The sequence below is a fragment of the Tachysurus vachellii genome, chromosome 16, assembly GCF_030014155.1.
Source record: "Tachysurus vachellii isolate PV-2020 chromosome 16, HZAU_Pvac_v1, whole genome shotgun sequence".
NCBI classification, from domain to species: domain Eukaryota; kingdom Metazoa; phylum Chordata; class Actinopteri; order Siluriformes; family Bagridae; genus Tachysurus; species Tachysurus vachellii.
The window spans coordinates 5,337,681-5,361,851 of NC_083475.1; the positions used below are offsets into that span (position 1 = coordinate 5,337,681).

At 39.9% G+C, this 24,171-nt stretch overlaps 1 protein-coding gene across 2 annotated transcripts; it reads left to right on the plus strand.

Moving 5' to 3' along the window:
- The first annotated feature begins 2,717 nt into the window (after window positions 1-2,717).
- LOC132858827 (protein bicaudal D homolog 1-like) lies at window positions 2,718-23,663 on the plus strand. Of its 2 annotated transcripts, XM_060889332.1 has the most exons (9): window positions 2,718-3,011; window positions 12,503-12,715; window positions 13,003-13,155; window positions 13,240-13,716; window positions 15,451-16,593; window positions 16,968-17,119; window positions 17,572-17,788; window positions 22,459-22,534; window positions 22,778-23,663. In XM_060889332.1, exons 1-8 carry the CDS (start codon window positions 2,793-2,795, stop codon window positions 22,504-22,506), a joined length of 2,622 nt encoding a protein of 873 aa, XP_060745315.1. In that variant the 5' UTR covers window positions 2,718-2,792; the 3' UTR covers window positions 22,507-22,534; window positions 22,778-23,663. The 2 variants fall into 2 exon arrangements, with proteins under 2 accessions (XP_060745315.1, XP_060745314.1); XM_060889331.1 differs by lacking the exons at window positions 22,459-22,534; window positions 22,778-23,663 and having other exon boundaries at window positions 2,721-3,011; window positions 17,572-18,812.
- Window positions 23,664-24,171: the final 508 nt, after the last annotated feature.

Sequence of the window (24,171 nt, forward strand, 5' to 3'; positions counted from 1 at the left end):
ATCTGCGATGAAGACCAAGCATCCATATGAGGAGAAAGTAGCTTCATAGAACCTATGAGTATCTAGTAGAATATTTTGAGTCCTAGCACATATTTCTTAAAGTAATTATAAACGTAGCTTAGAAAACAATTTCAGATTCATATCTTTAATGCGTTGTTTCATATGAGACTGAGTATGTAGTCAAAACATGATGACACCAAAAGCTTTATTTATACCATAATTAAATCCACCTTGTACGTGAACTGACAGTGTAAGACAGTGTGTCAAACTAGAAAAGGCCAAAGGGTGTATGTATCTTTACAACTGTGGTCTTACCTTGACATTTCTATCCTTTAGTAATCCTAAAAGTGTTCAACTTTTCACCTCAACCTTATCAGCATTTATAGCTAACTGACACCGGCATGAACTCTATATTACCTCGTGTTTATCAGTCCTGGTGGTAACAAAAACCATATAACAAGACTGACAGTGATTTAGAGCTTTGTTGAATGATTTGATCATTTTTTGCTTGGACATTTCCATTTCCAAACTTCTAGCTTTGGAAAAAAAAACCCAATCTAAAAAACACAAGAGGAAGAATATGAAATATGAGATCATATTGCTTGCTGTGTTATTATGTGTAAGGTTACATGTTAAGTAAGTGACTAACACAGTGGATTTTATGTATCATTTATCAATATTATCCACACCTCATGACACACGGCAGCGATGTCAGTTACTGTACATAGACACACAACACAGAGAGACTTTAACATACTTTTGTGTACCACAATTTGGAATTTTCTTCTTTGCAATATTCTTACAGGACTGATTAGCCTGGGAAAGTTATTATTTCATATGAATTACTTTCTTATTAATTATTACAGGGTGAGTCCGTGGTTGTGGTGCTATTTGTGTCCCAATGATATTACATTTGCAAACATATGTTACATATGTAAAGTAACGATAAAACATGTTCTGAACACATCCTTCACAACAAGCAGTAGAAATAGCTTGAATGTGGTAGCTTAGTGTTTATGGTGTTGGACCACCAATCTGAAGGTTGTGAGTTTGAATCCCAGGTCCATCAAATGTCAACTGCTGGGCACTTGAACAAGGCCTTGAACCCTCAATTGCTCAGGTGTATAAAAGTACGTTGCTCTGGATAAGGGTGTCTGCCAAATGCTGTAAATGGAGAGTAAATTAATCAAACACTAACCTTAACTACATTACTAGAAGACTGTTTTTGCCTGTTCCAGACCATTCTTACTGCACTTTAATTTTCGTCCATTATAAGTTATTATAAGAAATGTAGATGTTAGTGTCCCACAACATTCACCTGCCCCTGTTACATGAACATATCTATTTCTATATGACGTTTTAAATATTTCAAAAGTGTGTAGCAGGCAAGCCAAGCAAGATGCAAAATCAAAATTCCCTGAAGATCATGGGAAGGGGAAAATCATCACTCCTCGCGCTGCACCCCACACCCTCCGATCTACCAGCACTGCTCGACTGGTTCCACCATCTCTCAGGGTAAGAGGCAAGTATACTACAAGACTCTTCTCTGTTCTCTCACCAAGGTGGTGGAATGAACTTCCCCTAGAGGTCCGGACAGCTGAGTCACTGGATATTTTCAAACAGCAGTTGAAGACCTACTTATTCAGGAAACACTTCAGGTAGCACTTCTTTCCTTATCTTTTGCATTTATAAAATAAATAAATAAATAAATAAATAACTTGACACTTTTTCATTGTAACTTGAACAATGTTTTAAACTCATGGTATCTTAAGTATGTAACCTAGTGAACCAGCATTAATGTATCCAATGAGAGAGATTTAAGCACTTATGTACGTCACTCTGGATAAGGGCGTCTGCCAAAATGCTGTAAATGTAAAATTAAGTATTTTAAATGATAGATTGATGGACGGCATTACTATAAATATACAGCCCTATTACCCTGCCACAGTTGAAACTTAAAAACACAATTTGTTATTTTTATTACTGTTACTGTCTTAAAAGCAAAATGCAAACACAGACAGCATAAAAAATAATTTATTATAAAAATAACTGTTGCATGACATAGTGGGTAACTATGTCATGTACTGTATGTGTCTGTATGCAGGTTGTTTTTAGACTAAATAAGTGCTAAACACAGTAAAGTGTTATTTAGTCTAGAGCATAGGCTGTTCTTTACTCAAGCTTTAAAAAAAACTGCTTTGAATCAGATCATCAAAATGGAGACAAGATCTGTATTAGGTTTATCTTGTGCCTTCAATCAAAGACTCGAGTCAAGAAAAAATATTTAAGGACTTTTACTTTCTTATTTCACTCCAATGATCCAACTCAATTTATTTACTTATACAAGCCATTGTATTATTATTATGATGATGATGATGATTATTATTATTATTATTATTATTATTATTATTATTATTATTATTATTGGTCCTCCACTCTCTCCTCACCCAGATGATGTGCAGGATGCAGCCCACTAAGATGCTGTGACGTCACTGACCAGCGGATAGTTGGGAGGCTACTTTGTAGAGATGGCGTCCGAATCCCCATGAATAAGCAGGAAAGGAAGAGGAAGGAATAATGGCACTACACAGACAGCACTAGGCTGGGGGGATGTGAGAAGAGCTAAAGTGAGATCATATCTTATTACAGCGATCCCGGGATGTCCTTACAGTGGTGGATTAAATCTGTGATTAGGGTTGATGAGTGACTTGGCGCGTCCGCCTCCCTGCTCCTCCCGGTAACACGGCAGCGGAGCAGGAGGAGGAGGAGGAGGAGGGTTGGGGGTAAACGCGATGGCTGCGGGGGGTGAAGGGCGCGGGGAGACGGTGCAGCAGTACCGGTCCGAGGTGGAGCGGCTCACACACGAGCTCGCTGAGGCGAACCGAGAGAAGTTCCGTGCGGCTGAATGCGGACTCGTGGTGCTGGAGGAGAACCAAACCCTGAAGCAGCAGTACGCAGACCTCGAAGCCGAGCAGGAGACCCTAAGGCAGGAGTTGGAGCAGCTGCAGGAGGTAAAACACACCACAGCACAACTAAGGCTTTCCTTCACTTTCACAAGGCTTTTGATAGCCTTAAAGACCTTAGAAACCGCTGTTATTGTTGTGACATGTTTTGTCCCCTTGTTGCAGCAGGACAGGCCCGGGTGTGATGTAGTAAGTCATCAGCACTCATGATTAATTACAGAACAATTCTACACTCTATTACAGGATGCTCTCTGGTCTGCTCACTGCTGTTTCCCTGCCACACTCAAGTGATCTTTGTGTGTTAGCTATTGTGTGTTAGGTTTTATCCTCTAATCATGCCTGGCAGGGATTTGTGTGTGTGCTTGTGTATAGATGTTGTACTGGTTGCTACAACTCAAGCTGCTTTCTAGACCTAAAATGACTGGACAGCTTGGAAACATTCATTGACTCTCTGGTCAAAAGTGGAAAGATGACTTATAGAGATGGTTGTTATAGTGGGATAAATATCTGAAATAACACACAAAATGTTCAGCATCTGTAGGACAAAGCTGTACAGCATTGATAGACAGGAATGGCTATTCCTTGGGCTAGGGAATAAAATTGTCATAAGTGGGAGAGGTATGTGGCAGTTGCCAAAGGTGTAGCAGGTGACGGTGTTGTCATTACACTTATTTGAAATGACATGCTTGAAAAAGAGTTGGAGTCGCCTTTGTGATTATCATTATCTTGCATGGTGGAGCAGGTTGATAAGATTCTCTGAGGGTTTATTCAGGGACAGATTAATTTGTATACAGCAAAAAGCACGTTTCCTTCCAGTGTTATGTCTACAAGCATAATTGTTCGTTACAAGGTCTTTAAATTTTCCTCAAAATGCTCCAGGTTTTTAGTAAGCTTCATAACAATGATATCCATTTTAAACCCCTGTAGACTAATTTGTTATTGAGGTTAACTCCTATTTATTCTGTCATATTTGAAACAGTTTGTGTGTGTACTGAATAGAAAATACTGCACCAATAAATACTGTGCACTACATGCTAGATTATGCAGTAGGTGTTTCCTTCTTTACCACAGGCTTTTATTTTGAAACACTAAATAACTGTGTTGCATTGTGGGATTCACAAAGATAGCTTTGGTTGCATTGGCTCATATGGCATACCAGGAACCTTGAGCAAAATGGCAAGACTTTTTGCACATACTGCATACTGCGTTCGGATTTTTGAAGTTTTAATTGCACTCCTTTTGTTTGCATTATATAAGCCAGTACATTCCAGTGATGAAAACCACAATGATTATTGCAATAACAATAAATAAATAAACAAATAAATAGTCAATTTCAAACATAATAAATAATTGCTCAAATCATTTTACATCTATTCACATAAAACATTTAAACTTTTATAAAACTGCTGTGCAATACTATCTTATTCTGTCTCACGAATATAATATCTTATTCTGTCTCACAAGTATAAATGAGATACTGCCACAAAGAAGGACACGGCTGACCTTGTGACGTTGTTAATACGGAATCTATGACTTGGTCTTTTCATGTGCCATGCAGGATTATATCTGTTTCATGTATTAAGCTGAGAGACGTGGTGGCAGCTGATGCTTTAGGACCTGTAAAGGACCTGACGTGACAGGACAGCAACATTAGACGATCATTAAAAAAAAGATTGTGAGATGTCAGATTAGCAAGCACAACATTACCTCTAACATTGACCGATCAAAGCTTGTTTGTGTTTGGGGTAGTTAATTGTTGAATTATATTATGGCAGGATATCTGGAAACGTTTCTTCTAAAATCTATCAAAAAACAAAAAAACCAATGGTTAACAGATTTAGCATACAATTTTGCCACGCACTTTTGTTCACTAGTGAGAGAATGTTATAAGGTTTGAGTTGACAGTCAGTGGTTCACATAATTGTGTGGTATATCACTGCACAAAAGAAAAAGTTTGCAAAGACATGTTACATTGATGCCAAAACCTCATCAGAACTCATGGAGTCTACATTTACCATAACCTAGTAAGAATGGGCTATAGGTCTGCCTGAGCACCAGTTACCTTCATGTCCTCATGTAACACATCCATGTATCTCCTCTTTGTCCTTCCTCTTGACCTCTTACCTGGCAGCTCCATCTCCAACATCCTTCTACCAATATAACCATCTCCCTCCTCTGTACATGTCCAAACCATCTCAATCTAGTCTCTCTGTCCCTGATGTGCTTGTTCCTAATCCTGTCCATCCTCGTCACTCCTAAAGAGAACCTCAACATCCTCATCTCTGCTACCTCCATCTCTGCCTCGTGTCATTTCCTCACTGCTACAGTCTCTAACCCATACAGCAGAGCTGCTCTCACTACTGTCTTCTACACCTTTCCTTTGATTCTTGCTGACATTCTTCAGTCACACACACACAACACTCCTGACACTTTTCTCCACCCACTCCAACCCACCTGCTCTCGCCTCTTCACCTCTTTTCCACACTCCCTGTCGCACTGGACCACATTTTAACTCCTGCACCATCTTGACCTCAGCACCCTGTATCCCTCACTGTTCTACTTCCCTCCCTCTTGTTCATACACACGTATTCTGCCTTACTATGACTGACTTTCATTCCTCTTCTTTCTAAATCAGACCTCCACCTTTCCAGGTGTTCCTCCACCTGTTCTCTACTCTCACTACAGATCACAATGTCATCTGCATACACTGAATCTGTAGTCTTGTGTAGTCTTGTACATGACTTATTAGACAACAGTACAACTTGCCTCCCTTTTAAAGTCCTAACTTTAGATCATGATTATCTCAGTCATAGTGCAGTCTCTATGGCAATTCAATCATCGTGAATCATTATTAACACTAAAACCTTTACAACATCAGTACATTGTAAGGGCTGAATTCGCTCCTACTAATTATAGCCTTGCTCAACACAAATCAGCCAGAAAAACATAGCAGGAAAAGAAGAAATTCTGTAATCACGTAAATAATACAAACGTTACCTGAAACACTACACAAAACAGTAAGGTACTATTAATAAATATAAGTTCATAAGTTCATGAACTTTTGATTCTAATGACTTTCTTGTCGAGTAATTTCAGATGAATGCGTCTGAATTTTTAAAACTTGCTGTTATTTATTAAAATTGACATCTCATAGCTAAAGACAGTAACAATAAGTCAGAATCAGTTTCAACCCCTAATTGCATTTGGACAGCAATACAGTCACTCCAATATGATGTGAATGTTTACAAAGTTGTTGATTCTTCAATTCCATGAAATTGTTTACATTCCCTTGAATAGTTATATATTTGCACATTTGTGCATTTATCCAATCAGCCAATCACATCAGAATGGGAAAAAAAAATGTTCTGATGCCAGATGGGCTGGTTTGAGTATTTCAAAAACAAAATGGTGTGAAAAAGAAAAAACATCCTAAGAGTGGAGGGTCAGCATCACCACAGCATTTCCGTCCACCGTACTGTCGCTTACTCAGTGATCTTTATTTTTTTCAGCACCGAACTCTAGAGTCTGTCATGTGTGAAAACGCTCAGATCAGCAGTTTCTGAAATACTCAGACCCTCCCATCTGACACCAATGGTGGCATAAATAAAGGCACAGAGGTCAGACTTTTTCCTTCCTTTCAATATTTGATGTGAACATTAAAGTTTTTTGGTATTCACATGATTGGCTGAGGTGTTCCTAATAAAGTCAATGGTGTATATGGAGTGTATATATTCTTGCTTTACTTGTTCACAACATTAGTGTTGTATCTCTGGCACAAAGCTAAAAAAAGTAAACTTTGACCACCACACTCATCATTTGTAGGAACAAATTATGTCCATTATTTTGCATTTCTATTAACAGTCATACGTACTTCATACAAACCATGTAATTCCATGTATCTTTATGGAAATTCGGAAGAATTGTTAATTTTATAATACTTCTCCATAGATATTTCCTTTTCAAGAAAATTTATTAGCAAACACATGTGGTTTAATTATGTATGTTGTGCCTGTGTGGTGGTGAATCATTCAGAATTTACACAGTTAGTGAGGTGAAATAACAATGCAAAGTCTCACATGAGGGAGCGCTCATATATAAAGCTTGTGAGAATGAAGGCCATGTTAATTCACATGGAAGTATATTAGATACAGTAGATTTTTTTATGTGATGCTGCACATTTTATCCTATTCCACTGTTCATTCCTTGAATTTACACAAGATTCGCTGTCATTGCTAATGTACAACTAACCACTACAGCATATAACACTTCTGTGCACTATGTATTACAGAATATGAATATGTGCCAGGCAGCTTTAACCCATGGAAATGTATTGATTTGTTTGTGTCTGTGCTTGAGATCAGCTTACAGCAAGACAGGCCAAATGAACCACCACTTGGTGCTTGGTGCAGTCCCTGAAATAACTCCTCAATGTCACAGTCAGGATTTTGAAAAATCGCTGTGTTATTAAAGGCTAGAGTATCCAAGCTTAGCGCATCCTTGATTTAGCAAATGGAAAACAATTTTCAAGGACAGCTGTGATACCCTTTTGATCTAATAATCTATTAATCTAATTGTCTGGTTAGCTGTGCACATGGCCAGCTAGCACCCACTATCTTCTCAAGCTACTGTTTTTCTGCATTTTATATACAACAGTTAATGTATATTAAAGCCATTAAACATAAATAAGACTGTTGAATTTTAAAATTCAGTTTAAAAACATATATCAACAGCAGAAACATTCTCACTCATGGTTAGCTATAATTTCTGGGAAGTGAAAAGTGAAATATTATCCTCTCGCTTCCTTTCTTTTACTGTTACTGCTGTGTATTTCCTTAGAAAGGTGGAGTCTGTTTGAGTGACTGCGTGAGACGCATCTGACACAGTCCACAATACTGTGCTTAAAGCAGTCAGATACACTGGAAAGTGAATTTACAGTAGCTTTCTGTGGAAGAAATCATCTGTGTTTTTTGTGTTGTCATGTGATACCGCAGGGGGGCTGAAAGTAAATCATGACCGAGAGACCCATAGTGCATAGTGTGAGCATAGTGTGTATCTATAAACCAGCAACCAGACTTTACTTTGCTTTATCATCATGCTGAGTCACTGTCATATAATACATGACGTCATTTATAAGAAATCATTTTAAGCATGTTCACCTACAGGAACAGTGTCTCATTGTACTCTCTCACCCTCACGAGTGGGGTAAGTACCCGCAAATCCACAATTAATGACTCAGTTCGTGAGACTGTGCCAAAGCAAGGTACAAAAAACAAACCAACACTGCTCAATTCATCTATTTTTACAATGCTTTCATTTCAAAATGGAAAATAATCGCGTGTGTATAGTATACATTTAAGGTTTTATGGCATCATGCAGTAGACTTGAGAGAATGATGATAGGATCTGGTTGAATTGGACAAGTTAAATATCTTTGGGAAAATGTGGTATATGCAGCCTTAAGATAGCAAAACACATTTTTTGTATATCATAATAGGCTTTTAGCCTATTTGGTATATGAACCATAATAAGCTGCTGCCTGACATTAGAGGAGACCCAAGACCAACAAAGCATCTTTCTCTGATGCATCTTTTGCTGGCCTTGACCATGGCACTAAACAGATAAAGCTCCATTATTGTTCGGTGGCTTAGTGGTTAGCACGTTCGCCTCACACCTCCAGGGTTGGGGGTTCGATTCCCGCCTCCGCCTTGTGTGTGTGGAGTTTGCATGTTCTCCCCGTGCCTCGGGGGTTTCCTCCGGGTACTCCGGTTTCCTCCCCCGGTCCAAAGACATACATGGTAGGTTGATTGGCATCTCTGGAAAATTGTCCGTAGTGTGTGATTGTGTGAGTGAATGAGAGTGTGTGTGTGTGCCCTGCGATGGGTTGGCACTCCGTCCAGGGTGTATCCTGCCTTGATGCCCGATGATGCCTGAGTTGGGCACAGGCTCCCCGTGACCCGAGGTAGTTCGGATAAGTGGTAGTAAATGAATGAATGAATGAACTTGTTAATCTTACTTACTTCTTTATTACATAATTAATAAAAGGAAATGTAAATGTTAAGGCTAGTAATTATCAGGTACAGCCATCTTACATTTACATTTACATTTACAGCATTTGGCAGACGCCCTTATCCAGCGCGACGTACATAAGTGCTTAAATCTCTAACATTGAATACATTAATGCTGGATCACTAAGTTACATACTTAAGATACCATGAGTTTAAAACATTTGTTCAAAGTTACAATGAAAGTGTCAAAGGTGTGTTTTTTTTTTTGTTTTTTTTTTAAATGCAAAAGATAATGAAAGAAGTGCTAGTTGAAGTGTCTCCTGAATAAGTAGGTCTTCAACCGCCGCTTGAAAATAGCCAGTGACTCAGCTGTCCGGACCTCTAGGGGAAGTTCGTTCCACCACCTTGGTGCCAGTACAGAGAAGAGTCTTGTAGTATACTTGCCTCTTACCCTGAGAGATGGTGGAACCAGTCGAGCAGTGCTGGTAGATCTGAGGGTGCGGGGTGCAGTGTGAGGCGTGATGAGGGCTTTGAGGTAAGAGGGAGCTGGTCCATTTTTGGCTTTGTAGGCCAGCATCAGTGTTTTGAATCTGATGCGTGCAGCTACAGGAAGCCAGTGGAGGGATCGCAGCAGCGGGGTGGTGTGAGAACTTTGGCAGGTTGAAAACAAGCCGGGCAGCTGCATTTTGGATCATTTGCAGAGGACGGATTGCGTTCATAGGTAGACCTGCCAGCAGTGCATTGCAGTAATCCAGTCTAGAAATGACAAGAGACTGAACAAGTACCTGAGCAGCCTGTGTGGACAGAAATGGTCGAATCCTTCTAATGTTGTAGAGAAGAAACCGACATGAGCGAGTCACATTAGCAACATGAGAGGAAAAGGACAGTTGATTGTCCATGGTTACCCCAAGGTTGCGAGCTGTGGCTGAAGGGGAGATCAGATCGTTGTGCAAGGATATAGCAAGATCATGACCTGGGGATGAATCACCTGGGATGAAGAGCTCAGTTTTGCTAGGATTGAGCTTTAACTGATGAGCAGTCATCCATGATGAAATTTCTGCCAGACATGCAGAGATCCGGTCAGAAGCTGTGACATCTGCGGGTGGGAAAGAGAAGATAAGTTGTGTATCATCAGCATAGCAGTGGTAAGAGAACCCATGTGAGGAAATAACTTCACCAAGAGAGTGAGTATACAGGGAGAAAAGAAGAGGACCAAGTACTGAGCCTTGTGGGACGCCAGTGGAGAGTCTGCGTGGAGCAGATGTCACTCCCCTCCATGTTACCTGATATGAGCGTCCTTCCAGGTAGGAAGCGAACCATTCCCAAGCTGATCCGCATATCCCAAGACTCCTGAGGGTGGCTAAGAGAGTCTTATGGTTGACCGTATCAAACGCTGCTGAAAGGTCAAGGAGGATAAGGACGGATGAGAGATTGGCTGATCTAGCAGCATGTAGTTTCTCAGAGACATCTAAAAGGGCTGTCTCTGTGGAATGAGCTGCTTTAAAGCCAGACTGGTTGGGGTCTTGTAACCAGTTTCTGGTAATTGTTTATGCAGTAATGAATTAATATGTGCACAACACACACAATCCATATTCCATTAAAAATGTTTTTAAATTACAAATTGAAAACAATTTTTGTTCCCACATTGTTGACATCTTTGATGTCAACAATGACGTTTGCATGTGTAGACGTTTGCATGTGTATCCATGGTTCTGTGACTGAGTGGAAAACCTGAGCAAGTGTTCTTAGCAAGTGACTAGTAACAGTTTTCAAATATGTTCCACTTGACTATATACAGCTGTATAAAGGAGATTATTTATAATCACTCTCCCGTGTCAGCTAGATGAGGAAGGCCTCACTTCTGAGCCTGGTTCCTCTCAAGGTTTCTTTCTTTGATTGATTTGAAAGTGAATTGAAAATGCTCATTTCCTTGACATTGTGATAACGGCCTTGCATTCGCAGACCTTTAAAAGGCTTCTTCTCTTCTGTCATGCTATGTCATGCTGCCAGAGTTACTTAGGTGGCCCTGTCTTTTACTCAGTTATAGAAACTCAGTCACAGAAATAATCTTCCATTCTCCTGCGGTTTCTTCCATACCACCAGGGTGTGAAGGAACTACTGAAGGCTTCACACTCATCAAAGATTTTGCAACACAACTAAAATAAAACCAAAGTATATCTTTAGTTATGGCAGACAATATTTCCTAAAGGTAGCATTGAGTTTTAATATATGCGTCTTGTTTCCATCTGCTTAATAAGGGTTGCCTGCAGGATATGTGTACAGCGGGGCATTTTCTAGAATGTGTAGAGTTTATAGACAAGATTATTTACTCTACTGTACTGTACATGCCAGACTGTACGTGCCAGTAGTAGGTCTTAAATGTGTATCGTTGAGTCAATAATTACAGAAAGCAGCAAATTATATAAAATTCTGTCACTTTTTTTGCTCATCAACACATTCATGCCAAATGTAATGAGTGTAAAATGATCAACAGTCAATGGGTTAGAGTGATATACAAAGCACATTGTACGTTCTTTCTCAATTCACTTTAGTTCAATTTTATTTAATGCTTTTAACAATGGATATTGTCTCAAAGCAGCTTTACAGAAATCTCAAAATTCTCAAATCCCCCGAGGCAGGCAGGGTAATGGGTGATCTTTGTTAAGCTACAAACACAAGGTCAGAATCAGAGGGTGATTACTTTACTATTAGTATTCAATGAGGAAACAAGCAAAAATAGAAATGACTAATAGTGAAGTCATCAACTTTTTACTATGATCTAATCAGCTCTCACTCAATATTATTTTACTGTAAGTTTTCCAGCAAAGATTTGAGTTAAAGTACATTATTAAAAGGTAGTTTTATGGCTCAAACATTCCACTTCGCTCCGTGTTTTCTGAATATGGGAGTTTGAACAGTAGTACGCAAAAGTTTACATTTACAGAGCGACTTACATTATCTCATTTTTATACAGCTGAGCAATTGAGGGTTAAGGGCCTTGCTCAGGGGCCCAACAGTGGCAGCTTGGTGAACCTGGGATCGAACTCAGAACCTTCCGATTGGTAGCCCAACACCTTAAACACTAGGTTACCACATGCACAGGCTATATGAAGCGTCTAGAGGCTGTTATTTCTGCTAAAGGAGGCTCTACTAAATATTGATGTGATTTTTCTGTTGGGGTGCCCAAATTTATGCACCTGTCTAATTTAGTTTTTTTCTGTTAATCCAAAAACCTCTTTTCACTACTGAAATATTACTGTGTCCTTCAGTTATTTGATAGATCAAAATGAAATTGCTGATCCAAACATTTATAAATAAAAATCATGGAAATTGTCAGGGGTTCCTAAACTTTTGCATACGAGTGTAGCTGATAAAGGATCAACAGATCCTGGGTTGCACCCTGATAAGGGTTGGACTGACTGATTTTGTTTCTCATAACAATTAAATTGTCTTCATTTTTTTGGTCTCTAATGTCTCTATTTCTGTCTCAGTCCTTATGAATCATCTCTTCCACTTTTTCTCCTGTTACACACAGGCATTTAGCCAGGCATACTCCACCCAGAGGAAAGTTGCAGAAGATGGTGAGACCAACGAGGAAGCGCTCCTACAGGAGTCGGCCACCAAGGAGGCGTATTACATAAGCCGTCTGCTTAATCAGCAAACTGAACTGAAGCACAGTCAGTCTCAGGCCTCTAACACACAGGCGGAGAATGAAAGACTCAGCACCATCTTGCAAGATCTTCGAGAGGTACAGTACTACTTCAAGAGTTCTCATTTTGTATCATTAATGTTTTTTCTTCCTGATATCACACATAAACCAAGTAATAAAAGACTGCAGAGTTCTTGAATACCTGCCTCTGTTGTTTTGAGAACCAAAACCCAGTACATATAGAAAGAAACGTTTTCCACTTTAACAGTATTTTCAGCTTTACAGAGGAAAAGCTCCGGCTTATTCAGCCCTAACTGACAGCAATCATTTCCGTTTCTTTCTCAAACCCTCTACCCAAAGCTTTCTTCTTGTTCTCTTTTTTTTAGAGCAACGAGATGCTGGAGTTACAGAGGAGCAGGATGAGAGAAGAAGTAAGAGAGTATAAGTTCCGTGAGACTCGGATGCTGCAGGATTACTCGGAGCTCGAGGAAGAGAACATCACTCTGCAGAAACTGGTGTCCACACTCAAACAGAACCAGGTACATGAACGCAGATTTTCCACACACCCGCAATGCTTCAGAATAAATATTAATCATGTATTTAATCAAATCTACACTCTCAAGGTGGAGTATGAAGGCCTGAAACATGAGATCAAGGTGTTGGAGGAGGAGACAGTCTTGCTGAATAGCCAGTTAGAGGATGCGTTACGTCTGAAGGAGATCTCAGAGTGTCAGCTGGAGGAGGCACTTAATGCTCTGAAGAGTGAACGTGAGCAAAAGAACAGCCTGCGTAAGGAGCTAGCCCACCACATCACCCTGTGTGATGGACCTTTCTCTTCAGCTTGTGCCCACCTGGTCGCGCTCAGCTCAGCGCCCCCGAGTGGCAGTGCCACCCCTACTGCTGCCACTTCCCCGGGCAGCGAAGACGGTGGCAAATGCAATGGGCTTCTGCTGCAGGGTTCAGCTGGAAAAGCACTGGGCCGACTAAATGGGGACTTCAGAGGAGCAGGCCAGAGAAAACAGAGCGACTCCACAACCCCTGACCTCTTCAGTGAGCTTCACCTCAACGAGATTCAGAAACTGAAACAACAACTACAGCAGGTGAGTGTAAAAGACATGTAACCAATCAGCACTAGTTCTGTCACCCAGTGCAGGATCAGTATATGACAGAACACAGTTATTTTGACTACATGTTGTTAGGTTATACTGGATTGTTGTTTATTAATGATGGAGATATATTTAAATCCTTTTGGGATAATATAGATTATAATCTTGTTTTTCTTGTCTGGAATGTATTCAGTTGTTTGCCATAAAATGACTTTTATAATAATAATATGAGGAAACTTGTACACTAAAACCAATTGTAACATTTTATTTGCATTTTCGTGCATTACAACATACTGTATGCACTTAGTGAGTTTTACATTACAGGGACACAGAGGCTTAGTGGTTAGCAGTTTTGTGTCATACCTCCAGGGTTAGGGATCCAATTCCTGCCCCTGCTCTGTGTGTGGAGTTTACATATTCTCCCCATGCTTCAGGGGTTTCCTCCTCTGTTCCAAACATGTGTGTTGTAGGCTGATAGGCATCTCTAGTGGAGTGGGTATATGAGATTGTGCCCTGCGATGGACTGGCACCCCGTCCAGGGTGTCCACTGCCTTGCACCCCAAGTCCAGTGGTATGGACTGTAGGTTTCTCTGTGTAGTATAAGAGGTACAAAAGATGGATGGGGTTATTTTACTTTACATTATGTAGAGTAGACTTGTTTTACAAACAAAACAAAAATAATTATAAACAAATAATAATTAACAAAAATAATTACTTTTACTTTTAAGGGGGGCACGGTGGCTTAGTGGTTAGCACGTTCGCCTCACACCTCCAGGGTTGGGGGTTCGATTCCCGCCTCCGCCTTGTGTGTGTGGAGTTCACATGCAAGTTTGCATGTTCTCCCCTAGTGCGTGAGTGAATGAGAGTGTGAGTGTGTGTGTGTGTGTGTGTGCCCTGCGATGGGTTGGCACTTCGTCCAGGGTGTATCCTGCCTTGATGCCCGATGACGCCTGAGATTTTTTCTGAGGCTCCCCGTGACCCGAGGTAGTTCGGATAAGCGGTAGAAAACGAATGAATGAATGAATTACTTTTACTTACATAAAATTATTTCACTTAAAAATACAACATTTGAAAATAAATAGGAAAATGCAATAACCATTGAAAGAATAGCCAGCAGTAATATGGCTTTAATTGCTCTAGCAAAACCATCTCACCCAATTCAGCACCATAAGATAAAGCGTCAGTGAGCCACCACCGTGTTTGACATGTTTTATCAGGTCCTTTTCATTACTTGCCGATTATGTCCATTGTGTGAATTTGTTAAAAAGCTAAAGGTGTAAGGGTGCAAATCTATGTTTGAATCTATGTGAACAGTGCATGAAAAACATCGAATGTTATGTGATATATTTTGTGGCTAGTGTAATGAGTTGTTTTTTATATTAAGCTGTAATTCAATCTACTACAGTAGCTAACCAGAGATGCTTTTGGCAACAACTGTGGCACACAGGGTTGAACATAGGCAAACTTGACCGCACTGACAATCAACACGTGACAAATGAACTCCCGTAAACTAGAACAGGAAACAATCCATAGAAGGAAAGATTAAAAAACAAAGGCACAACACATGAGTGTGGTCCATAATCCTAATGCTCACAGACCCACTAGACAATTCAGCATGGTTTAGGCAGTAGGCAGTAATAAAGAAACACAACTAATAGTCACTACCAGTAAAGATCATTCGAAATGGTTTGTTCTTGTATAGAACACGATGCCTGTTTTGCTTTTCAGGTGGAGCAGGAGAAGACGTCTGCACTGAACAGCCTTCAGGAGTGTGAAATACAGCTACGCCACTCACAGTGTGCCCTAGTAGAACAGTTTGAGAGAGCACAACACCTCCAACAGCGCATTTGTGCACTACACCAGCAGGGAAGTGTGACAGAGGCTGGGGATGAGGAAAAGGCAGAGGCAGAGTTGAAGGGCTCGTCTAGGGTATGTGATGACCTGGAGGGTATGGGTCTGGAACTATTGCAGTGTAAGTACAGGTTAGCAGTGACAGATGTGGTAAGCCTTAATGATGATCTGAAGAACCTTCAAGAGAGGCATAAAGAGTGTGTGGAGCGGGCGGCACGGGAAGAAGAACAGACCCAGGTCCAAATACAGGCTCTCGAAGCGAAGGTGGCCTGCCTGGAATGCCGTTGCCGTGAGGGTAGGGATAAGGAAGTAGCACTTCAGCGAGAGCTAAAGAAAGCTAATGATTCTGCCTTGGAATGCAACAGCACCCTGGCTGCAGCCTATGAGGAGCTGACCACCTTCAGCGAGGAACTGGCACAGCTTTACCATCATGTTTGCATGTGCAACAATGAAACACCAAACCGTGTAATGCTGGATTATTACCGCCAAGGTCGGAACCCTCCGCGTGCTACGTCCACAAGTCTTAAAGTACAGGATGACCATCGGGTCCTCCTGACACCAAGACTGGCGCGCCGCCTGGCGGCTATCAATTCTGCCACATCTTCCACTTCGACACCAAGTGACTCACAGAGCCCCACAGAATCTCCCTCCAAGGAGCCCCTAAACTCTGAGGATAGCCCAGCGCGCACAGTGCTGAGCTCATATGCTGTCAGTGCCTCTTCATCATCATCATCTTCATCCCCAGCACCTGATTCACCTGCTGGCTCCGACACCCAGCGAGAACCTATCAACCTCCACCACCTGAATGCTATTATCCGCGATCAGATCAAGCATTTGCAAAAGGCAGTGGACCGCTCTCTGCAGCTGTCTCGCCAAAGAGCAGCCGTCCGTGAGCTTGCACCTCTCTTTGATAAGGAAAAAGAGGCTTGTATGGAAGAAATTCTGAAGCTTAAGTCATTGCTGAGCACCAAGAGGGAGCAGATCGCCACCCTGCGCCTGGTGCTAAAAGCCAACAAACAGGTAAACTCATCAGCGCCATTGGTAACATTTTCTGACTATAAAGACTGCACTGTGGGAGGAAAGACACTCTTGGAAGCCTCTAGACAAAATGATTTGGATTTAAAATCATGCTCAGAGGAATCCTCTCCTGATTTGGCCACTAGACAGACACTGAAATGAGCTTAGTATCACACTATGTCTGTATCACAGTCATTCTATGTGAGTTTAGCATGAGATTTTCACAAATGCCTCAATATAGTAGCTCAAATTTGTGAAGTACATTTCACCTCATTTTCATCTCCAAGACTCCAGAGCAGGTCATAGTATGCATTTGCCACAAGAGCACCATAATTATAATATTCACTGATTATTAAAAAAAGATTATTATGTTCCAGACTGCAGAAATAGCTCTCTCAAACCTGAAAGGCAAGTATGAGGCTGAGAAGAGCATGGTGACTGACACGATGACGAAGCTCCGTAATGAACTGAAGGCGCTGAAAGGGGATGCTGCCACGTTTTCCTCACTAAGAGCCATGTTTGCCACACGGTGAGAGCATGAATGTGTAACAGCATAAATTAACACATAACCCTTATCTTTCGCATTTAAAAAAAAAAAAAAACACACCTTTGACACTTTTTCATTGTAACTTTGAACAAATGTTTTAAACTCATGGTATCTTAAGTATGTAACTTAGTGATCCAGCATTAATGTATTCAATGTTAGAGATTTAAGCACTTATGTATGTCGCTCTGGATAAGGGCGTCTGCCAAAATGCTGTAAATGTAAATGTAAATGTACATCACAGAGATGGATAGAGTGTTTGCACATGTTCACAGTTCACAGCATAAACGTCAGAGACAGTCTGGCCAGTTAGTTTTCAAAATGATTATCTTAAAACCAGTAGGTGGCATAATCAAAGAAATTAATTCTAGTAACATTTTAATCATTTGCTCTGATAAAATCTGTCCCTCCGGCTATCCTCGTCTCTCTTTCTGCAGGTGCGATGAGTACTTAACTCAGTTGGATGACATGCAGAGGCAGCTTGCAGCAGCAGAGGATGAGAAGAAGACACTGAACTCCCTTCTCCGCATGGCAATTCAGCAAAAACTGGCACTAACACAGCGCCTGGAGGACTTGGAGTTCGACCACGAGCAATCTCATCGCCCCAAACTGAGGATGGCCAAGACGGCCAAACTGAGGACCACATCACCTAAAGTAAGTGGAACAGCCACCTTGCCCCTTCCTGACACCTCGACTACAGTAGCCGAGGCGGTTGCAGAAACATCCCCTACTGTAGTCACTCCCTCACTCTCTTCTGACCCAGGCAGTCCCCCCTCTCTGGAAGCCCCTTCCTCTCCTGCCTCGTCTTTCTCCTCCACCTGGACACCCCCAGTTACACCCTACAGCCGGGGCCACACCCACTGGATGGTGGGAATGCGAACATTCATGGTGGAGCCACACTCCTATGGTGTGGACATTAATTCCACGAGTATGTCCCGAACCACCAGCTTGGCCCGTCGCTATGCATTCGAGCCGCTCTATTCATCGGGTTCGCTATCCCCTTCTCCCTATCGCACTTATCGCTCCACCTGGAGCTCACCCAGATCTCGTCCACTCTCCACAGTCCAAACGCACTCCACCCACACATCGAGATACACCTCTCCATCTTCCTCCTCTTACGGCCATTCATCCGCAAGAAATTACACTTCTCATCACCCGCGCTACTGAAAGCTCAGCGGGTGGCACAGAGAGGAGGACAGACTGGTTTCCTATTTTTATAGTTTCCACTGCACTCTGCAACTTTGGTGACTGTTTTCTGCTCAGGGATTTTGTGGAGCACAAACGGCCATGCCTTCCTCCAAAAGAGAGTTAATCACTTCTCAGAACGCTCTTCACTGTTTCTAACCTCTCATGCAGTTCATTCTGAAGTGAACTTGGTGGGCCTTTGCAGTACAAGCCTCCCAAACCACAGAGATTACATTTACTTTTAAGAGAGTGTTAACTGGACTGTCTGTCAGCCATATTGGATTAAGGCATTGTTGTCTTGTTTCAGTGTGAATATTCAATTATAACAAACCATACGATTTACATGAAAGGGGTTGGAAGTGTCTTATTAATTACTAAACTAAAGAAATATGCACTGTAATTTCCATCACTGTGTATAAAATGTATGATTTTAATGCTACGAGAACTTCTTTTACGAGTAAAACATCAAGTTTAGTTTTAGCTTAGCTTTTTTTTTTTTTTTTTTAGCAGGCAATCCTGATACTGATTTTTTCCATTTTTGTTGGTAATCATTCATAACCGCTGACCTGTTTAGAGTCAGCCTCACATAACCTGTGGTTTGCCCCTTTTTCATTTAAAGGAATAACAAGCATGCAAATACTATCAGTTGCCAAAATTCCCTTCTCTATTAGAAAAAGCATTTAAACTGAAAGAACACTGTTGCTGTGCAGTTATGATAAGAGAAGTATGTTTGGAACATTTCATTTACGGAAACAGGGACTTTTAACAGAATGTAATGTTTATTAAGCGATATCTAGTATGTATAATATACACAACAAATCTCAGGGAATAGCATTATTGGTCTTGTAATGGAGGCGTAAGGCAGCATAAGTGGAGAAATAAGTGTGGAGTTTAAGGATTGGGTTTGATTGTCATCAGATTGTTTAAGTATTTGTGTTAATTTAGTAAAGTATGGCATACCAGATTGTTTCGCTAAGAAGACTAGGATTTACTCTTACAAAATCTCCACATGTAGCTGCTTTCATAGTGATGAGCAAGCACATTATTAGCATCCCTCTGTCACATCCTAGCTAATGTTTTGTATCCCACCAAAGACTCTGAAGGCATATGAAGGCATATGAAGGCACTGGCTACAGCTACAACTTTGATTATGCAATCTACATCAGCTTTATCCGTCTGTCTGCACTCAGAGGGAGACTGAAGCATTTGACATTCCCAATTTCCACCTCAACATTCCCAGCTTGAAATTCTCCACTGATTAACATATCATGTGGATTTGTGTAAAGTTATGACAACACACATCACATGGCCCTCGCAATCCATGGTACCAGAGAAGATCACTGGTCTTTGCAGATAATGTACCATTATGGTTGGTGTTATAGAGGAAAGTCAATGTAATTAACGCATTTTGTTGTATACTGCTCTGTTCCTGCAGTGTTCTTAAGGTAGAAGGTTAGAAGTCTTGTAGTATTGTACACTGTTGTGGTAATTCTACTCTGCGGTGGTTTGTGGAGCTGCTGGACCGATAGGGAGGAACGGTGGCCTAGATTTAAAAGAGCTTTTCAGTGATTTTTGTGCTCAGGTGTTATTGTCAGGACCGAAATTTTTCAGAGAAACCTTTCAGACCTCCTCTGTGTGGCACCACCTTTTTTTTGCACACTCCTTAAAAAAAACATACACACACACACACACACACACACACACACACACACACATACACACATTACTGATACCTTGTCTGTCCCTGCCCCATCACTCCCTCAATGCAAAACCATTCCACTAAAATTCAAGACATTGACCTCAAACATGTCAAATGCTTCAGTGCTTCAACTGTAGTTGTCCCTGTAATGTTGCAGACACCAGCTTGTGTCTTTTTCATCCTGTACTGAATGTCATACCCTGGGACAAAATCATTACTGTAATTTTGCCTTTTTTACTGGGAATAATGTGGCCTACAGCATTATTACTACTACTACTTCTACAGTCAGAGGGTCTTTCTGCAGGCAGACTGTTATTACTGAACATAAGCATGTGTCATTACAGCAGCAATCTCTCCAGTGCATTGTTCATTGAACATGGTGTGTATATATTTCATATGTATTGTAAATAACACATAAAAGACCTACAGTACTGAAGTCTTTGTGTGTGTCATCTCATGTTGATGTACATAAAGCCAGCGGAGTCAGGGGAGGTTTTCACTGCTCATGTAATTCATAGCAACTCGTTTCCTTTTCAGAAATCAAGTGTTGCTGTGGATGTATCTGTATTTCTTTGTGCCATTCACACTCACACTTTTCTGACTGAATTGACCATTTAATCCAGTCACGGTTTAAAACATTCACAGAATTTATCCCAAAATGTGGTCTGATCTAAACTAAATAAAAGAGCAGCACATTTCCAGATGGGAATTATGGATTAGATTATGGAGAGTGAATTAAAGGTTAGTCTGCTCAACCCTGATCAAAATAGCTGTATGTACAGTACAGGATCTGTGGAGAAGTGCAGGCAGGATATCCAGTGCTGTTTAGGGTATGATGCTTAGTGAGACATGTATAATTCACATCAGTAAAATTATCAGTATTCTATTGAACATACATCTAATAGCACTGTTCGAACACCAGAGGTCCTAATCTGCACAGCCAGTAGAGTTATAGAGAAATAGAGAGCACATAGTCACATGATCACAGTCTTCATAAAGAACCGGGAACCCTCTGCACCCGTGAAGTGACTGAGCGCTCCACATCACAACTGAACCACATTACAGGTTATCACATTGTATCACATTATATAACATTATCGTGTTATAACCATTAAACATTTAAATGACAAGGAATGTGCAATGAAGGCACTTTACCTGGTGTTTGAGCTCTAATTCTGGTCAAAATGATGCTTATCATGTTTATGTCGAACATTTTCCCCCAAAATATTGTTTATTCAATCAAATTTTTGTTAATTATATATATATATATATATATATATATATATATATATATATATATATATATATATATATATATATATATATATTTTTTTTTTTTTTTTTAAATCATTGATTTATTTTAATAAAAAAATTATAATATTAAATCTAAATATTATTTATAATTCTAAAATAAAGAAAGTCTTTTCATCATGATTATTCTTTATTTAAATTTTATTCTAAATATTCTGAGAATCTTACTGATTCGATTCGAATCATGAACAAAGCGTATCGTTACACCCCTACTGATCACTTACTGAAGTAAACTATGTTTATTGATAAGGCTATTACATTAGTTAGAAAGCTAATTATTTTATATTGGTTTTAAATTATTTCTATACAGTTTGGTTAAAAACAAAAAACTGAAACTCGTATGAATATTAAGAGCTTGGGCTAAAACCAGACATACTAAAAGGACAGGTGAAGGAGGCAGTTTATTGGGGCCCAGAGTTTTGAAAACGTCAAATCTCAAAGTACAGACTCGTCCGACTTAAAGGACACCTCGTGTCATTGCACATGTGGCACTTGCACAAATCTATTTTAAATTGTATACTTCAGAGAAATGACCTGTCTGTGTATCATCCAGAAAAGACTATAAAAATCTATAAAAATAGGAAACTGAGATGTGGTGAATGGTGGAGAAAATTTAATAAAAATATAATTAAGGATGATAAGTGGAGGCTAAGCCACAATCTATCACTAATGTTCACTAAAAATACATTCAACAATACGAATTCTGTATGAAGACATCCGGTTATTGAGATTATGGCAATACATTTCAGGAATTCCAAGACGACCCATTGCATTTTCTTGTCCACAGAGTCTCCCCTGTATAAATGTGTCAAATGATATTCTTTTCTATTGCAACCCTGTACTACTGTACACTCAACATACTGTACAGTATCACAGGCTTATTGTTTTAGTAGCTGACTTTGCCCTGGGCTTGGTAAGTACAAATTATAATATGAAGGGTGTGTGTGTGTGTGATGCTTGGGTGTTTGGGTACCATATTTAGTTATGACCTTGTAATGGCATTCGGTCCCCACAAATCACACACAAAACGGATTTATTTTTGGATACTAAATTTGTGTGTAAGTGTGTGTGTATATCTGCATACACACACCCGAGAAGTGAGATGTCTAATCTTGTCAGTCTTTTCCAGGTTCTCAGCAGCCTCCTGCCTCATTGTCGCCATCTTCCTCACAACTAAGACTCAGCCAGGCGTCAACACAGAGCAAGTAATTACACACAACACTCCGCCTTTGCTTTCACCTGGAGTCTTTTCACCAAGAATCTTACATTACAATATGAATTACCAAATCTTCTGTTAAGATTTGTTATAAAAAAAATTCAGAGTAAACTCTGTGTGGAATAAACACGAATAATGGTGGTTTTAAATAGAGCTTACAAACAAAAACATGTTTTCTGTTCTTGCTTTCTGTGCCTCATAAGATTGGATGGCTTATGGTCTTATTTTGCAGATGTCGTGTGGAAACAAACCTCCAGAAAGTCGTTGTCTTCCACTGAGGAGCCTCAGTCTTCTAATCTGCCTTTTACTCCCACGCTTTCTGATGCAGCAAACCAAATATATACCTGAAGGAGTGTCGCAATCATAAATGCCTTCCTATATGATACATCTTATACATTTTTGCTCAATCCCGTAACAAAACACGTTTTCTATCCTTCTCTTTAATAGTATCACGTGTCGCTTCAGTGCAGTGAACTACCTCTTTTTTTAAATATGTTTCATTGTTCAAATATGAATGTCAGATATTACACCGGGAATGTTGCATGTTCATGACATTACATTATTACTCTGTACCCATTTTTATGCATTCATACTCTATGGTTTTTTGTCGCACACGATTGGGGTCTGTGTTTGTCCATGTCACCACAGTCTCTCAGATCTATAAGCACAAATGATCAACAAAGCACCATACTACCTTACTGAAACCTACATTACTGACCATATGACCTCTCATTAAATACTTGATAGTGATCGAATGTAAGGACAAGGCTATGCATGTGAAAGATCTATGTATTCATTGTTTCTGTACCTAATCTACTCTTTGTCTATAACTGCTGACACTCGTAAAAAACAAAAACTGCCAAATATGCTCACAAGCCCGTTTGTGCGTTACATCAGCTGACTAAATAAGCCAGTTTACACTGAAGTGCATTCAGTTTCATCATCTTTCCCCATCAGACCCGTTTATCTTATACTCCAATTCTATTTACTATATTCTACAGTACTGTATATTGCTCCATGTCATACTGTATATTGCTCCATGTCATACTGTATATTGCTCCATGTCATACTGTATATTGCTTTATGTCATACTGTATATTGCTTTATGTCATACTGTATATTGCATTGTAATAATTTATGAAACTTCCAAAAATTATCTGAGCTCTGTGGCGTCAGTGAAAAGCAGCGGGTCAGTAAAATATTTATTCATAATTCTTCTTTACTAAATTTGAATATGAACATTCTACCTAATGCACCTGTTAAAAATAAATAAAGCAAAAAAAAAAAAATCAATTAGTTATTTTGTGAGTTATTAAGAAAATAAACAATGGTGATGCGTTTAAAAAGTAATTTAACTTTAGATCTTTGGAAGATCTTGTTGTTTTGGCAGCTTATCATTCTTTTCTTTGAGTTTTCCACAAACCGGAAACTTTAGCATTTTGCCAAGACTTGAATTTAAGACTTTCTTCATTTGAGCAATGATTTTATCTGGGTTTTACTGGTGAACAAATGATTTGTAACACATTTGTGTAAAATTAAAAAAATGACAATAAATATATCACTACAGATTATACACTCACTGTTCAATCCCTAGTCTTTAATTAAAATACACATACATCTGCTTAT